Source organism: Ostreococcus tauri (genome assembly GCF_000214015.3).
Source record: "Ostreococcus tauri WGS project CAID00000000 data, contig chromosome 09, whole genome shotgun sequence".
In the NCBI taxonomy this organism is placed as follows: Eukaryota; Viridiplantae; Chlorophyta; class Mamiellophyceae; order Mamiellales; family Bathycoccaceae; genus Ostreococcus; species Ostreococcus tauri.
Genome location: NC_014434.2, coordinates 141,916 through 156,427, shown reverse-complemented (window position 1 = coordinate 156,427; position 14,512 = coordinate 141,916). Strand labels below are relative to the sequence as shown.

The window sequence follows — 14,512 nt, the reverse complement described above, 5'->3', positions numbered from 1 at the left end:
GACGCGTTACGGATCTGTAGTGTCGCAAAAAATCTCTCGTCAGTCACCGCGCTCGTCCCCCCCGATCGCGCTCCCGCGCGCCCGGTCCCCAAACCCTCTCTCGGATACGACGCGGCGAGACGTATGAAAGGACGTGGACTGACCGAAGGTCGTGACTTGCACGCGCGCGCGCGAATAGCTCGATGACATCGGTGCCAAAACCGCTGAAGTTTTTGAGACCGCACCTGCAAACCTTGAAGGACGTGTACGAAAAGATGAAGGACAAAGAAAACAAGTTTTTGCTGGCGGATATCGTTTCACTGTTGGCCATGACCAACGCAAACGTGTCGGGAGAGGTGCCGGAGTCGCTCAAGTACAGATTACTAGGATCGAAGGAGGATATTGGCAACTGGGGACACGAGTACGTACGCAATCTCGCCGCAGAGATCGGCACCGAGTATCACCGCCGCATGGAACAGGACGGAGAAGGGGCTTCGATGAATGATCTGATGGATTTGGTTTACGAGATTGTTCCATTCCACATGCAACACAACGCCGAACCGGAAGCGGTTGATTTACTGCTCGAAGTGGAGAGGTTGGACGTTTTGCTTAATCACGTCAACGACACAAACTACGCAAGAACGTGCCTGTACCTGTTCAGCTGCGCAAACTATTTGCCCGAACCGGAGGACGCGACTGTGCTTAAAATGGCACATTCCATTTTCATTAAGGTTGGGAAAATGCCCGATGCCATGCGAGTGGCTCTCAAATTGTGTGAGCAGACCATCATTGAAGAGACCTTCAATGCCTGCACGGACTTAGGCATCAAGAAGCAACTGTGTTACATGTTGGCTCGCCATGGACATCCACTGAAGCTTGATGAAGGCCCGTGTGAAGTTCCGGAAGAAAATTTGGACACATTGCAGAACATTATGAGCAACTCGGACTTGACAAAGAACTACTTGACGCTGGCGCGTGACTTGGATGTCATGGAGCCCAAGCTCCCCGAAGACATCTACAAATCGCATCTGATGGATGTCCGCGCCCCGTCTGGAGCTGCCGTTGATAGTGCTCGCGCTAATCTTGCGTCAACATTTGTGAATGCGTTCGTGAATGCCGGTTTCGGTCAGGACAAGCTTTTGACATCATCGGAACCTGCGGATGGCAGCAGTTCGAACGTAAGCTGGATTTTCAAGAATAAGGATCACGGCAAGACGTCAGCGGCGGCAAGCCTTGGTTCTATCTTACTTTGGGATGTCGATGGAGGTCTGCCGCAAGTCGATGCGTACCTTTACAGCGAAGACCCGTACATCGTGGCAGGCGGTTTACTTGCTGTGGGTCTCATCAACACGAACGTTCGAAATGAATGTGATCCCGCTTACGGCTTGCTCTATGAAAGTGTCACGAAGGAAAACGCATCAGTTAGGATTGGTGCTATCATGGGTCTCGGTTTAGCGTACGCTGGTACTCAGAAAGAGGAAGTTTCGGAGCTGCTGACAGAGGTGATTCATGATGACACTGCCCCACTCGAAGTGGTCGCCTTTGCGGCGCTCTCCCTGGGTCTCGTTTTTTGTGGCACTTGCCATGAGGACTGTGTCTCCACCATCGTACAGACATTGATGCTGAGACCTGAAAAGGATCACGAGAACACTTTCATGCACTTTTTGTGCCTGGGCTTGGGTTTGCTTTTCTTACAGCGCCAAGCTGAAGTAGAAGCGACTTTGGAAGTGGCGAAAACTCTCCCGCCGCGTATCAGCGAGTACTTGCAAACGGTTTTAGATGTGTGCGCTTACGCTGGTAGTGGTAACGTCTTGAAGGTGCAGTCTTTGTTAGCGAAGTGCGGTGAACATCCCGAATTCGAAGAGGACGATGAGTGGATTGCGGATCCTCAAAGCGTTGCAGTTTTGGGCGTCGCTCTCGTCGCCATGGGAGAAGAGCTTGGATCGGATATGGCGGTGCGTGCGTATGATCACCTCATTCAGTACGGCGATGCGGCCGTTAAAAAGGCCGTCCCGCTCGCATTTGCGTTACTTCATGCATCCAATCCGAAGCTTGACATCACCGACTTGCTTGGCAGGCTCAGTCACGATAGCAATGAGGAAGTTGCGCAAGCAGCGTGCCTTGCGTTGGGTGTCGTCGGTGCGGGAACGAACAACGCCCGCTTGGCCTCACAATTGAGACAGCTGAGTAGTTACTATTACAAGGAGCCCTCTTGTCTGTTTCTCGTGCGCGTTGCTCAAGGTCTTGTGCATATGGGCAAGGGTCTGTTGACGCTTTCCACGTCTCATTCAGACAAGGCGCTTCATTCAAACGTTGCGCTCGCCGGATTGATCATCACCGCGTTCGCAGGACTTGACATGAAGCACACGATTTTGGGCAAACATCATTACATGCTTTACTACCTGTTTGTCGCTGCTCAACCGCGCATGTTGATGACGGTCGATGAACAAGGCGACCCGCTCCAGGTGTCTGTGCGAGTTGGTCAAGCTGTCGATGTTGTTGGACAAGCCGGTCGACCAAAGACGATCACTGGTTTCCAGACTCATAATACCCCAGTTCTTCTCGCAGTTGGTGATCGTGCGGAGCTGGCGAGTGAGAAGTATATCCCACTCACACCTGTTTTGGAAGGAGTCGTCATCCTGAAGAAGAACCCGGGGTGGGTCGAAGACATGGAGAAGTAGAAATTTAGGCCTTTGAATTGTGATGAGGAAAAGCACCCATCTCAAAACATACGTTCACACCTTTCTCGTACACTCGATTGATTACACGTCACGGTGAGCGCTATCCAAGTGATCTGCTTAGCTCTCGTCTCGAAAGCGAACAGACACCACACTTTGCCTCTATCCACCATGACAGTCATGCAACTGATGATACAGCCCTTTGGGATCATGAACACGTTGAGATGGAAATTCGTCATCCCGATGAGCGCCACAGGAGCCTTAGCCGCCACTGTCGTGGCGCCGAAGAGCACTGGTCTATACAAGTTTTGTGGTACGTGGTTGACCAACTCTGAGTCAAACTCACTCGCTTACTGGACTCGTTCTTTGCAGAGAGTTGGACCCTACTCGTTGCGTCATTCATGATGTTCTTTAGCGTGGTATGGTTCATCATCCTTGAAACAGAGAGTTTCAGCCGAATTCGAGTCTTGTTTGACTCCAGACCATGGCGAAACACGCCTGATATAATGGAGGACACATCTTCGTCAGAGGAATTCAAGTCAAAAATATGTTGTCCATTTACAGGAGAGGATGCGCACGGTACATGTCCAATCTGCCACTCAATCGTGTCGTACGCTGGTTACTATCACGTAAGTTCTTGTCCGGCCTTATTTGAATTTTCCTGATGGTAGTTCTCACGCAGGGTGATCCACCGATGCTGCACACAATTATCGGTGACTCTATACTTGAACACAGACTTGCGATGAAAGCGAGTGAAAACGTCCGAAAACCCAAGCTTGGACGAATCCAGCTGGACACCTTGATAAACTATCGGGGAAATTTTCTTTTTGGTACGGTTAGTCCGTCCTGCAAGGGATGCTACATTAAGGCTTGGTGCTGGACGGTGGGCTATCGTATGGTCTGGCAATCCACTATTTTGGGCTTCAACACAATGCTTTGTAGCTATCTTTTCGGCGAGGAAGTGAAAGTATTCGATTTGAAGAGCACTTTACTATGCTTGTCGATGTTTTTCTCAGTTTCAACCGTTTGCATGCTCCTATCCATTCTTTCGACCGCACTTGTGTTCATAAGAGAGCACGCATTTATGCAGTCAGATGCAGTACCGAAGTATGTGCTGCAAGATCTGGGGACAGTGCCTGAGAAGTTAATCTCTTTGATGGCGGATCCGTGTGCGAAGTTCGGGTCGAATCCAACCAAAACGTACTGGAATTGGCTTTGGGCGATTAAAAAAGCGTAAAATTGGAACGGAAGGTTTCCCAACAAGCAGGTGGTTTCTTCGCACTATAACATCGGCTACAGGCGTGCCACGTATCGATTGGATAAAAATGTGAATTTTCATGAAAAGCACTGGATGTGGTCGCCGAGCGCGCCCGAGGCGTAGATAACGTGACAATCATCAATCCCCACCCGAATTATTGGCCAACGGATTCGGTTCGGGATTTCTTCTGTTGAGATCAACCCAATTCAAGAACTTGCCCCCACGGAGCTGCGCAAGCCGCTCTTGCCTGCTGCGTTTGCGCAAATCATCGCGTTCCCGCGCCTTCTCTCGCTCTTGGTGCTCTCCCTCTTCAATTCTGGACGTCACGTCGGACAGAGCTTCTCGTCTTGCGATCGTCTGCGAGGGTATTACAAGTCAACAAGGTTAGTCGTGCCACTCACAAGCCGACTCGTTCCTCCACGGGCACGCACCTCTGCAATGGGTGCGGGGAGATCCGTGAAGTCTTTGTCGTAGTCGTCGAAACGAATGTCACCGTGAGAATTAAATAGACGATCCCACCAGCTGTCACTCGGCTTGGAGTCTTTCCCTTTGAAGAGCTCCAAGTTCATCTTCTTCAAATACAACACGAAGCCGTCGTCGTCTTCTCCACCTGTGGAAGAGAATAAATTTATAACGTCAATTGCCGCCGAAACGCTACGTGAAATCCAATACTTACCGAGATGTACCCATGCTGACTCTTCTGGTATGATCGGGCGAAATAACTCTCCCTGAATCGCAATAATTCGTAAATAATTCAGACGGAGTGAAATAATTAATTTAATTCACCTCGAGGTAAGTTCTTCCACTCGTGCGACACGACACTCTCACGGTGGATGTCGTGATGCAGACGTCGAGATCTTGCTTCTTTGCATCCTTCGGTACCCGCAGAGCCTGTACAGCGATCTCAGACGAACTCTGGTGCCATCTGCACGACTTGTCCTGAGGGAAAAATTAATTACGACTGTTGGAACATTAATATTTTTTGCTGTGCGCTCGTACCATCATTTCGGCCCAGACTTCACGCTTGTGCATTCCTTGAGCCGAGTAATGCACCTGGGACATCATATACCCCGATTTATTGATTCTCTCGACGGGAACACCGTCGTTGTAAACTAATTTATAAGTTCGATATGGAAGCTCCATTTCCTTCGGTGGCCTCTCGGCGACAACGATCTCTTTACCGCTCTTCAAAGTCGACAAGATTATTCGTTGAAGGCTGTTGACGTGATCTACGAAGTCTTCGGTCCTCAGCTCCTTCACTTCGCCTAGAAAAACGCATTTAGTTCCGAGCCTTCCTAATTAATTAATTAATTCACTCACTCGATACATGAGATGGTTTTCCCATGATCTCCTCAACCTGCGACCCTCCGAGTAGGTTCACCTCGAGCGATTGTGCCCTTATCACTAATTCCTGCGCGCATTTCGTCAATATCATTCGTTCGATGCCATAATGATTAATTACTTACCTCTGATTTTAATTTATCTTCACCCGTCATGATGCGATATGTCACTGCGATTCCTTGCTGCTCATCAGCACGCACATTTTCGATCAGTACTTTGTCTTTACCAACCGTCGCGGCCGCGGCGACGCTTTCACGGAAACAGTCCCGGGTTCGAGAGCTGAAATCTACGAGTGTGCCACTGCGAAACTGAACAGCGACAGAAACCAAGTACGTGACCGCGCCGGTCACAGTGGTGCGCAAACCATACTCAGCGACACAGAACTGGTCGTTAATGTCACTCAGAACCGTTCCAGCGTCGATGTCCTTCATTCTAGAGCATATACTCTTAAACGCGTTCGCGAACTGGGGATATTTGACACCCAACTGCGAGATGGCACCGAAACACTTAGCTGCTGAGCGCACGTCCCCAGCGCCCTCTTCCTCGTATGCACCACCCATTTCGAACCATGCCCAAGCTTTCGCGATGACTTTGTCGTAAGAGTACGCTGCGAAGTCATCCATTTTATACGTGAAACTCATCTCCTCCTCCTTCACGGCGATAGAGGGATCGTCTTGTAACAAAATGAGTGCCGCCGCGGCGTCCGTGCGCGCTTGCTTGAAACACATCGCGTTTCGATACATGCCAGCTCGTTGAATGTACGCCATCGGTACGCTCATCCCGTACACGCTCCAGTGCTGGACAAATCTATAATAATCTCCCGGCGCGTTGCTGTGTTCGTTGATGGTTTTTATCTGTCGAAACATACCCTCGAGCATTTCGAGAGAAGTGACCCTTTCGAGGTGCGCGGGTTCGATGAGCTCGCGCTTCTCCATCTCTGTCAACTCTTCAAGGATCCAATTCCCCAACTGCTCGCGCGTGAATGACGTAATCGTACGATTTATAGACTTGACGTGCTCTTTGAAGACGCCCTCTTCCCCTTCGACTTGACGTTCGAGCGATACCTTGTACGCCGAGAGCGCATCCGGAAACTGTCTCAAACCAACGTGCGCGGATGCTTTCCGCCACCACGCCTTGGCGAAGTTTGGTGAAGCCGATATCGCCGCGTTCGCATCCTCGAGAGCCGCCTTATAGTTTGCCGATTTGGCGTACGCCATCGAGCGATTGCTCAACAGTCTCGCCCGCTCGTTCGCGTCCTTCGGCGCGAGCTCCTTCAAACATTTCGTGTACGTCTCGTACGCCTCTCTATGGTTCCCACGCGCCAGCGCCTCCCGCGCCTTGGTCTTGAAGTACTCCAGCTTGACGCTATGAAAATCTCTCGACGTCTCGAACTCGTTCTCCCCCGTCATCGCCGTCATCTCGTTCGAGCGTCGGTACGGAATCTGTGATGACTGACCCACACCGTTCGGTATCGTTCCACGCCCGCGTCGTCGTCGTCGTCGTCCCGGACTTCGATCGCCCCGCGACGTCCTCGCCCGCGTCGTCGCGGATCGTTCCCGTCGATTTCGCGTGCACGTCGCGTCCGTCTCTGTCCCACCCGCGTCCCCGTCCCGTCTTCGCGGTCGTTCGAGCGCGAACGTTACGGTGTCGGTAACGCTCGGTCCTCGGGCGCGGACGCGGGACGACGGGACGCGGGACGCGGTCGACGGACGCGACGCGACGCGCTTGAGACGGAGAGCGAGACGCGCAGCGCATGAAGAGCATCCCGGACGCACTGCGCGCGCGATTGGCCGAGCGCGGGATCGAGGTCCCGAGCGCGGCGACGGGCGCGAGCGATGGGACGCGACGGGCGACGCGCGAGGGCGATCGCGCCGAGACGTCGAGGAAGACGTCGACGTCGGACGCAGAGGCGACGCTGCCGACGGGATGGAAACAGAAAATGGACGAGACGCATAAGAGGGTGTATTACTATAACAAAGCGCTGAACAAGACGCAGTGGGAGCGACCGAGGGCGGAGGAGAAGAGAGCGCCGCCGCCGCCGCCGCGGCGGCGGGCGATACGACCGACGAAGTCGACGGTACTACCGCCGGGATGGCATTCGACGATCGATCCGACGAGCGGACGGGAATATTACTTCAATCCACACACGCAGAAAACGTCGTGGGAGCGACCGGTGGACGCGGCGTCGGCGGTGGGGATGAAGCGGTGCGCGGGTTGTGGCGGTTTCGGACGCAACCTCGTCGAGTCGCACGGCTATTGCGTGCACTGTTCGCGCGTGCTGCAGGTGTATCCACCCGGTGTGAATTCGCTTGACATCGTCGAGAATAAGTTCATGACCAAGCGCGAGAAGGCGGCCGCGCCTCTGCCGCCAGCTCGAACGGTTGAATCGAAAACGGTCTCGGTGGCCAAGCCGACGAGTGTGAAGACGAACGAAATTGGACCGTCGGTGCACCGCGTGGCGGCTCATAATCCAGAACCAGCGCCGCAAGTGGTAAAGAAGAGAGCCCGAGCGCCCACGCTATCGAAGAAAGAGGAGGATACACTCGATCCGATGGATCCCGCGGCGTACAGCGACGCGCCTCGCGGCGGTTGGGGCGCGGGCATAGAGAAATCTCGCGCCGCGGAAAATAGCTGATTACGACGATACAACGTCGTCGTCGATTGTGAATCGTTTTGTTCGCGTTTCATATCGTACTCGTGATCGATCGACGTCGACGCGGACGCGCGACGCCTCCGCGTCCGGGCGAAGTCACCGCCGCGTGTCAACACCCGATTTACTTGATCGGGTTTCTCTGAAAAAAAATACGACCCCCCCTGACGTAATTTTCCGTGACGTTATCCAAACTTTGCCACGTCGATGCGTTCGTCGTGTCGGTAATTCGTGAGTCATGAGTCATGAGTCGTCCCCGAGAGACTCCGATGGCGCGCCACGCGTGGATTTTGTGACCCCAACCGACACTCATCGACACGCTCGACTTCTCACGACATGTTCGCTCTCGCCTCCTCCGCCGCCGCCGTTCGCGTCACCGTCCCGGTGAACTCCAAGCGCTCCGTCGTCGCTCGGTACGTCACATTCGACGCTCGCGGCGACTCGAATCGACGAGAAAGACGATGCCCGTCCGCACGACATGGCCCCCTCGTCGGAGAACGATGATGACGTGGAGAAACGTCAGTGTCGACGACCGCGCGGTCGATGGGCGAGGACGATGTCAGAGGGTGAAGATGCGCTTGGAAAAATTATCCCTCGCGTTTCGTGCGATTTCAAAGACTGACGTTCAACCCTGGCGATCGCATGATCGCCGTCGCGTTCGCTCACGCAGCGCCGGCTTCAAGGACTCCGTCGCCGGCAAGTCCAACTGGAACTCCTACGAAGGTGCCGACGAAAAGCTTCTCTCCCCGGAAGAGCTCAAGGCTAAGAACGCCGAGGAAGAGAAGAAGATCCAAGCTCGCCGCGCCGAGGCCGCCAAGAAGATGGAAGCCGAGCGCAAGGCCGCGGGCATGTAAATACGCCCCGTGCCATACGCCGATAAGTCACTGCGACCATCAAAAATAGGTCGCGCGCGTTCATAATTCTCGCGCCATTGTTGTTGTTCTTTCTTCAAACATTGCATACGAATCAATCTGTGTCTTTTTTGTTGTAACCAATGATGATCTACGATACATACATACTACACATATACTTGCCGACGAGCTGTCTACGCGCTAAAACCAGTCATTCAACGTCATCTGGAAAATATAGATAGCCCTTCTCGAAGAGCGTCAGCACGAGTTTGAGAGCTTCGTCGTCAAAATTTTTCTCATCAGCGTATGTATCTTCTTCGAAAAGCTCACCCCTATTCGCGACGACTGTTGCAACTCTTGTTGCCGCCGGACTCATCACGTCCCAACAGGCCCCGTTGGCAAAAAACAGCGCGTTTTCAAGGCTACCATCGGCGACGGTATCGACGAAAGCGAAGCGCAAATCTTCGCGTGCTAGTAAACCTCGACCGTCCCACTCGCCTAACAACTCCTCTACGTTCACTTCGCTCGGCTCTTCCTCGTCGTCCTCGCCCGTGCGAGCAGTCACGTGACACCCAAACCACCGAGCCACTTCGGCATCGTTCTTTGGATAAGTGCGCTTGATGACGTCCGAGGCGTAGGAAATTGCATCCGCCGAAATCGCTCCCACGTCCTCCGCGGGCTTGAGCCAAGGATCGGACCACCGCGATCCTTTTAACTTTTCGGAAGCCCGCTGCGTGTACGACAGAATCAGCTCATCTGTCGTCGGCGCTAAGAAACCTATGCTCAGCGTTACGCTCACCCCTGGCGCTGAATTCACCGCTACCCCATTGTGAGCCACCTTTGGAGGTAAGTAAAGCATGTCGCCCGGGACCAAAGTAAACGAATCGTCCTCGACAAACTCCTTGAGCACTCTGATTTCGCACTCCGGCACAAACGCTCGGTCGTTATCGGGCCAGTACTCCTCGTTATCCGCGACCGCCCAATGTTTTTCTCCCTCCGCCTGAAGAAGAAAGACGTCAAAGTGATCGGAGTGCGGTCCCACCCCGCCGCCGTTGGGAGAGACGCTCGCCTGGATGTCGGAGACGCGCCAGCGCGGAAAACAGCTGAAGAGCTCCAGCAAATCCCCGAACGGCTCCGCATGCGCATCCAAATCGTTCACGATCAGACTCCACGTCCCATCGGAGGGTAATGATGCGAGTTCGCTCTCATCGAACGGACCGATCGATTTCCGCCACGACGCCTCGGCGTCGCCCTCGCGAATGAAGAGTCGCGCGCTCGCGTCCTCCTCGCACGCCAACCCGGCGATCTCGTTCGCATCCATCGGCGGGACGAAGTTCGCGATCGCCCGTCGCATCAACAGTGGTTTCTTCTGCCAGTACGTCTCCATGAACGTCCTCGCGCGGTCTTCGCTCAGCGGCAGCGCGACGTTTTCCCACACGTCCACGCCCGCTCGAGGCGCTCTCGCCCATCGCATTCGTCCCACCCGTCCCACCCGTCCCCGCCACAGCCCGTCGCCCGCGTCCGTCGTCCACGGGCGTCGCGCGAGCGCCGAGCGCGCCATCCCTCGCCCGCGCGCTCTCCCGTCCTCGCCCGCGCCCACGGGACACCGCCGTGGACACCGCCGTCGCCGCGCTCGACGCCCGTGGTGGTAGGGTTGAGACCTCAACCCTCGGTCGACGTCCGCGACGACGGTCGCGCGCGTTTGAAGTTCGACCGCGCGCGTCCCGATCGCTCGAGCGCGAAGGACGCCGCGCGTGGGACCACGGGCGTCGCACGACGACGCGCGCGACGGCGTCCGTCGTCGACGCGTCGTCGAACGCGCGCGACGGAGACGACGGCGGGGCGGAGACGACGGCGGGGCGCGCGATGACGGTCGAGCACGGCGCCCGGGACGCGCGCTCGACCGCGCATCAACCGTGGGTGGAGAAGTACCGACCGAAGACGGTGCGCGACGTGGCGAGCCAAGAGCAGGTGGTGCGGGTGCTGGAACAAGCGCTGGAGACGGGGAACATGCCGCACTGCCTGTTCTACGGACCGCCGGGCACGGGGAAGACGACGTGCGCGTTGGCGATCGCAAAGCAACTCTACGGACCCGAGCTGTACAAGCAGCGAGTGAAGGAATTGAACGCCTCGGACGAGCGAGGGATCTCGGTGGTGCGGGATAAGGTGAAGACGTTCGCTTCGCTCGCTGTCGGGGCGCCGGCACCGGGGTATCCGTCGCCGCCGTATAAGATTTTGATTTTAGACGAGGCGGATGCCATGACGACGGACGCGCAGTCCGCCATGCGAAGAATGATGGAGACGTACTCCAAGGTCACTCGATTCTTTCTCTTGTGCAACTACGTGACGAAAATCATCGATCCGATCACGAGTCGGTGCGCCAAGTTTAGGTTCCAACCGCTCGCCCTGGAGACGATGACGACTCGTTTGAAGTACATCGCCGAGCAGGAGAGCCTGGAGTTGTCCGACGATGTGTTCCCTGCGTGCTCCAAGCACTCGGGTGGGGACATGCGCAAGGCGATTACGCTCTTGCAGAGCGCTGCTCGGTTGTTTTCGGGCAAGGTGGACGCCGCGGGCATCGTCGAGGTTGCTGGTTACATCCCGGATGTGAAGTTGACGACGCTCCTTGACTTGTGCAAATCGGGGGACTTTGACAAGGCGCAGGCCCACATGGAGGATATTTTGCGCGATGGTTATTCCGGGATCAAAATCATGGACCAGTTGTCTGACATCGTGCTGGAAGCCGATTGCTCGGACGAGATCAAGGGGGACATTTTCATGAAGATGGGAGAGGTGGACAGGGCTTTGGCGCAAGGCGCTGACGAAGGTCTGCAGCTGGCGACCGTGGTGAGCAGCGCGATCAAATCCTTCGAGAAATATCCCGTCGCAGCTTAGGAATCTCGTAGAATAATTGTAGCGAAAACACACTGACGAAACTGAACTTTGCGAAACACTACAAAAGACTACGTCCAGTACAATCCCATGCCGATGTTGATCGCCTTTGACTCGACCATCCATGGCGCTTGGTTTAACAAGAACAGTGAAGTCCCTTCCTTTGCGCGCTCAAAGAGGGCGCCGCGATCCGCGATGGCTTCGTTCTCTTCGGGATACCATACCCCGGGCGCACACCCACCTTCCAACATTGCCAAGGCAAAAGCCGCAGTGCACGTGCCAACGCACTCACTCAGGCGCGGGTGTGTGTACAATCCAACCGCTTGCTTGCCTCCCTTGAGCTTCACCTCGACGCGAATGGATGTCTTTTCACCTACGATCGCGTCGACCGCTCGCACGATGGGGGCGGTGAACCCGGCCAGGCCCTTCATTGCGTCCTGATTTTCCAACAGCGCCTTTGGGACGACATTGGCGATAGCCACCATGGCTCCGTTCCACAGACCAGGAGAGGTACCGAATCGCGCCTTCACCGTGCTCGCGCCGAGATATTCCCTCGTCGACGCCACTTCGGGGAGATTGTACAAGAAAACCTCTCTCTTCCCGACACCCTGACCGAAATCGACCACCTTGCGCTGCGAGGCCGGCTTTTCGACGACGCGCTTGTCATTCTCCCAACACACCACCTCTTCCCCACAGAGCAAATACGACGTGGCCAAGATGGTCGTCCCGACCCCACCAGATCCCGCGGTGAAGTAGTTGTACAACACGTACTCCACTTCCGGATCAGTGTTCTCGTTTCCTTCCTGCTCGCGAAACTCAGCCTTCATGGACTCGACGATATCGCGAACCATGAGATTGGACACGCCTGGGTAGATCCCCGCGCACGTGATCGCGGCCACGCCCGCGGCTTTGGCATTTTCACTCAACTTCTTCGCCTCGGCGCCGTAAGACGCGTCGTCGCACACGTCCAGGTATTTCACTCCGCACTCTATGGCGGCTTCGAGCGCCGCGACGCTCGTCCTGCGCTGAAACGGTCCCGCCGTGTTGATCACGAGATCCGCGCCCTCGATCGCTCGTCGCACGCTCGCTTTATCGCACACGTCCACCTCGACGAACGACGCGTTCGCGAGCGACGGATGCCTCGATCTCGCCTCGCTCGCCCCGTCGCTCGACCGCCCGCAGAGCGTCACCGTCGTCCCCTCCCCGGCGCGCGCCAACGCCGCCGCCGTGGCGCTCCCGACTCGACCCGTCCCTCCCAAGACGACCACGCGCGCGTCGACGCCCCCGCGCTCGCCCTCGGCGCGCGTCGCGTCCCCCGTCGACGCCGTCGCCCCCGCGCGCGCGACCGAGCGATGCCGTCGCGATCGACTCCTCGGTCCCTCGACCCCACCGCTCGCGCGCGTCGACCCCATCGACGCCCGCGCGCGATCGAGCGCGCGGAACATCTTTCCTCCCGTCGCCCGCGCGCGCGCGCGGCCGCGTGTGGGCGTCGACGGCGTCGCGCGCGGGCGTGAATGTCGACGACGATAAAAACCACCGGACATGTGGGTTCTTCGTATTCGCGCACGTTCGTACGCCGTCACGGTGCCCCGGACGACGACGACGGGGTGTTCGCGACGGCACGCGACGTCACGATGGCGCGCGGTGACGAACGCGCGCCCCTGCTCCTCGATCGGGGGACGGGGGAGACGTCCGCGTCGACGTCGCGGGCGTGGCGACACGCGCACGGGCACTCGTTCGTCCTCGGCGCGCTCATCCTCATCGGATGCGTCGGGACGCGGGCGTTTAGTGTTGCGACGTCGAGGGGGGGCGACGGCGTCGAGGGGGGACGAGGGCGCGAACACGCGGGCGATGGCGGCGACGGGCGAATGAGGGAAGGGCTCGGTCGGACGTTCAGGCCGAGACGGGCGGCGTCGACGTCGGGGTTCGACGTCATCGGCGATCCCGTCGTCGGCCCGGATGGCGCGCGCGGCGCGTCGGGCGCGATGGTGCGCACGGCGGGCAAGTACGTGTCGAACGCGACGATGGTACATAACATGAGGGATGATGTCGATCAGACGGAGGCGGGAACGCCGCGGAGCGTGCACCTGACCCTGCTCACGGCGTGCGGTAATTTGGGTTCGGTGCCGTTTCGCACGGGCGCGTGGACGGACGTCGTCGGCGCGCGAATCGCGACGAAGACCATGTCGAACGATTTTCTCTTCGACAGAGCGCAAGAAATGAGGCACACGAGGTGTGGGACGTACGAGGCGGACGTCACGCTCTACCCAGGGGAGGAGTTTGGCTTTTATTTGTACAAGATTGGCGACGCCACCGACCGGAACACCGTGAGCGACATCGGCTGTCTCAGCCGAGGCGGCGCTCGTTGTCCCGGTTTCGCCACCCCATCCGCTCTCAAGGGTTTAGAACTGTGCACGAAGACGACCGATCAGGGTGAAGACGTCTTTTACAACCGCGCGTTTGACGGCGAACAGACGACGTACGTGTACGGTTCGTGCGACTACGGGTGCGCCTCCGACCGTCCGCTCGGGTGCTCCGACGACGACGTCACCGAGGACGACGCGTACCACGACTCCACATCCGTGCGCACGTGAGACCTCGCCCGCGGCGCGTCCGCGCGCTCGCCCGCGGCGGCGTCCGCGCGCCCGTGCGCGCGCGCCGCATCCTTGTAAACCAATCAAAACACGTCATCCCACACCCGCGTCGCCCAAAGCCTCGAGGTTTCGCCCGCACAACGCGACGTCACGGGCGCGGAGGTGCGTGGACGCGACCGAGCGCGGGCGAGGGCGGGGCGATGCCATCGCGCCGTCGACCGCGTCCACGGCGGACGCGAACGATCGCGCGTCCACGGCGACGAGCGGCG

The 14,512-nt window shown here is 57.1% G+C and overlaps 9 protein-coding genes across 9 annotated transcripts; 6 read left to right on the top strand and 3 right to left on the bottom strand.

The window, feature by feature from the left end:
- Nucleotides 1-182: 182 nt before the first annotated feature.
- OT_ostta09g01070 (Proteasome/cyclosome repeat) lies at nt 183-2,660 on the top strand (the record flags this gene model as incomplete). The annotated part of the gene is made up of 1 exon (XM_022983297.1): nt 183-2,660. The coding sequence occupies one exon, from the start codon at nt 183-185 to the stop codon at nt 2,658-2,660; it is 2,478 nt and encodes an 825-aa protein (XP_022839575.1).
- Nucleotides 2,661-2,867: 207 nt separating this feature from the next.
- Nucleotides 2,868-3,894, top strand: OT_ostta09g01060 (unnamed product; the record flags this gene model as incomplete). Its single annotated transcript, XM_022983296.1, has 3 exons — nt 2,868-2,952; nt 2,994-3,286; nt 3,340-3,894. 3 exons carry the CDS (start codon nt 2,868-2,870, stop codon nt 3,892-3,894), a joined length of 933 nt encoding a protein of 310 aa, XP_022839574.1.
- A 159-nt stretch (nt 3,895-4,053) lies between these two features.
- OT_ostta09g01040 (Tetratricopeptide repeat) lies at nt 4,054-6,674 on the bottom strand (the record flags this gene model as incomplete). Its single annotated transcript, XM_022983295.1, has 7 exons — nt 4,054-4,272; nt 4,347-4,525; nt 4,592-4,643; nt 4,702-4,854; nt 4,915-5,180; nt 5,236-5,326; nt 5,382-6,674. 7 exons carry the CDS (start codon nt 6,672-6,674, stop codon nt 4,054-4,056), a joined length of 2,253 nt encoding a protein of 750 aa, XP_022839573.1.
- A 335-nt stretch (nt 6,675-7,009) lies between these two features.
- On the top strand, nt 7,010-7,891 carry OT_ostta09g01020 (WW domain; the record flags this gene model as incomplete). Its single annotated transcript, XM_003081051.1, has 1 exon — nt 7,010-7,891. One exon carries the CDS (start codon nt 7,010-7,012, stop codon nt 7,889-7,891), a length of 882 nt encoding a protein of 293 aa, XP_003081099.1.
- Nucleotides 7,892-8,242: 351 nt separating this feature from the next.
- On the top strand, nt 8,243-8,760 carry OT_ostta09g01010 (unnamed product; the record flags this gene model as incomplete). Its single annotated transcript, XM_022983294.1, has 2 exons — nt 8,243-8,319; nt 8,577-8,760. The coding sequence occupies 2 exons, from the start codon at nt 8,243-8,245 to the stop codon at nt 8,758-8,760; spliced, it is 261 nt and encodes an 86-aa protein (XP_022839572.1).
- A 208-nt stretch (nt 8,761-8,968) lies between these two features.
- On the bottom strand, nt 8,969-10,318 carry OT_ostta09g01000 (Lysine-specific demethylase NO66/MYC-induced nuclear antigen; the record flags this gene model as incomplete). Its single annotated transcript, XM_003081048.2, has 1 exon — nt 8,969-10,318. The coding sequence occupies one exon, from the start codon at nt 10,316-10,318 to the stop codon at nt 8,969-8,971; it is 1,350 nt and encodes a 449-aa protein (XP_003081096.2).
- Nucleotides 10,319-10,623: 305 nt separating this feature from the next.
- OT_ostta09g00990 (P-loop containing nucleoside triphosphate hydrolase) lies at nt 10,624-11,652 on the top strand (the record flags this gene model as incomplete). Its single annotated transcript, XM_003081046.1, has 1 exon — nt 10,624-11,652. One exon carries the CDS (start codon nt 10,624-10,626, stop codon nt 11,650-11,652), a length of 1,029 nt encoding a protein of 342 aa, XP_003081094.1.
- Nucleotides 11,653-11,720: 68 nt separating this feature from the next.
- OT_ostta09g00980 (Saccharopine dehydrogenase / Homospermidine synthase) lies at nt 11,721-13,061 on the bottom strand (the record flags this gene model as incomplete). Its single annotated transcript, XM_003081045.1, has 1 exon — nt 11,721-13,061. One exon carries the CDS (start codon nt 13,059-13,061, stop codon nt 11,721-11,723), a length of 1,341 nt encoding a protein of 446 aa, XP_003081093.1.
- Nucleotides 13,062-13,283: 222 nt separating this feature from the next.
- OT_ostta09g00975 (hypothetical protein) lies at nt 13,284-14,243 on the top strand (the record flags this gene model as incomplete). Its single annotated transcript, XM_003081044.2, has 1 exon — nt 13,284-14,243. One exon carries the CDS (start codon nt 13,284-13,286, stop codon nt 14,241-14,243), a length of 960 nt encoding a protein of 319 aa, XP_003081092.2.
- Nucleotides 14,244-14,512: the final 269 nt, after the last annotated feature.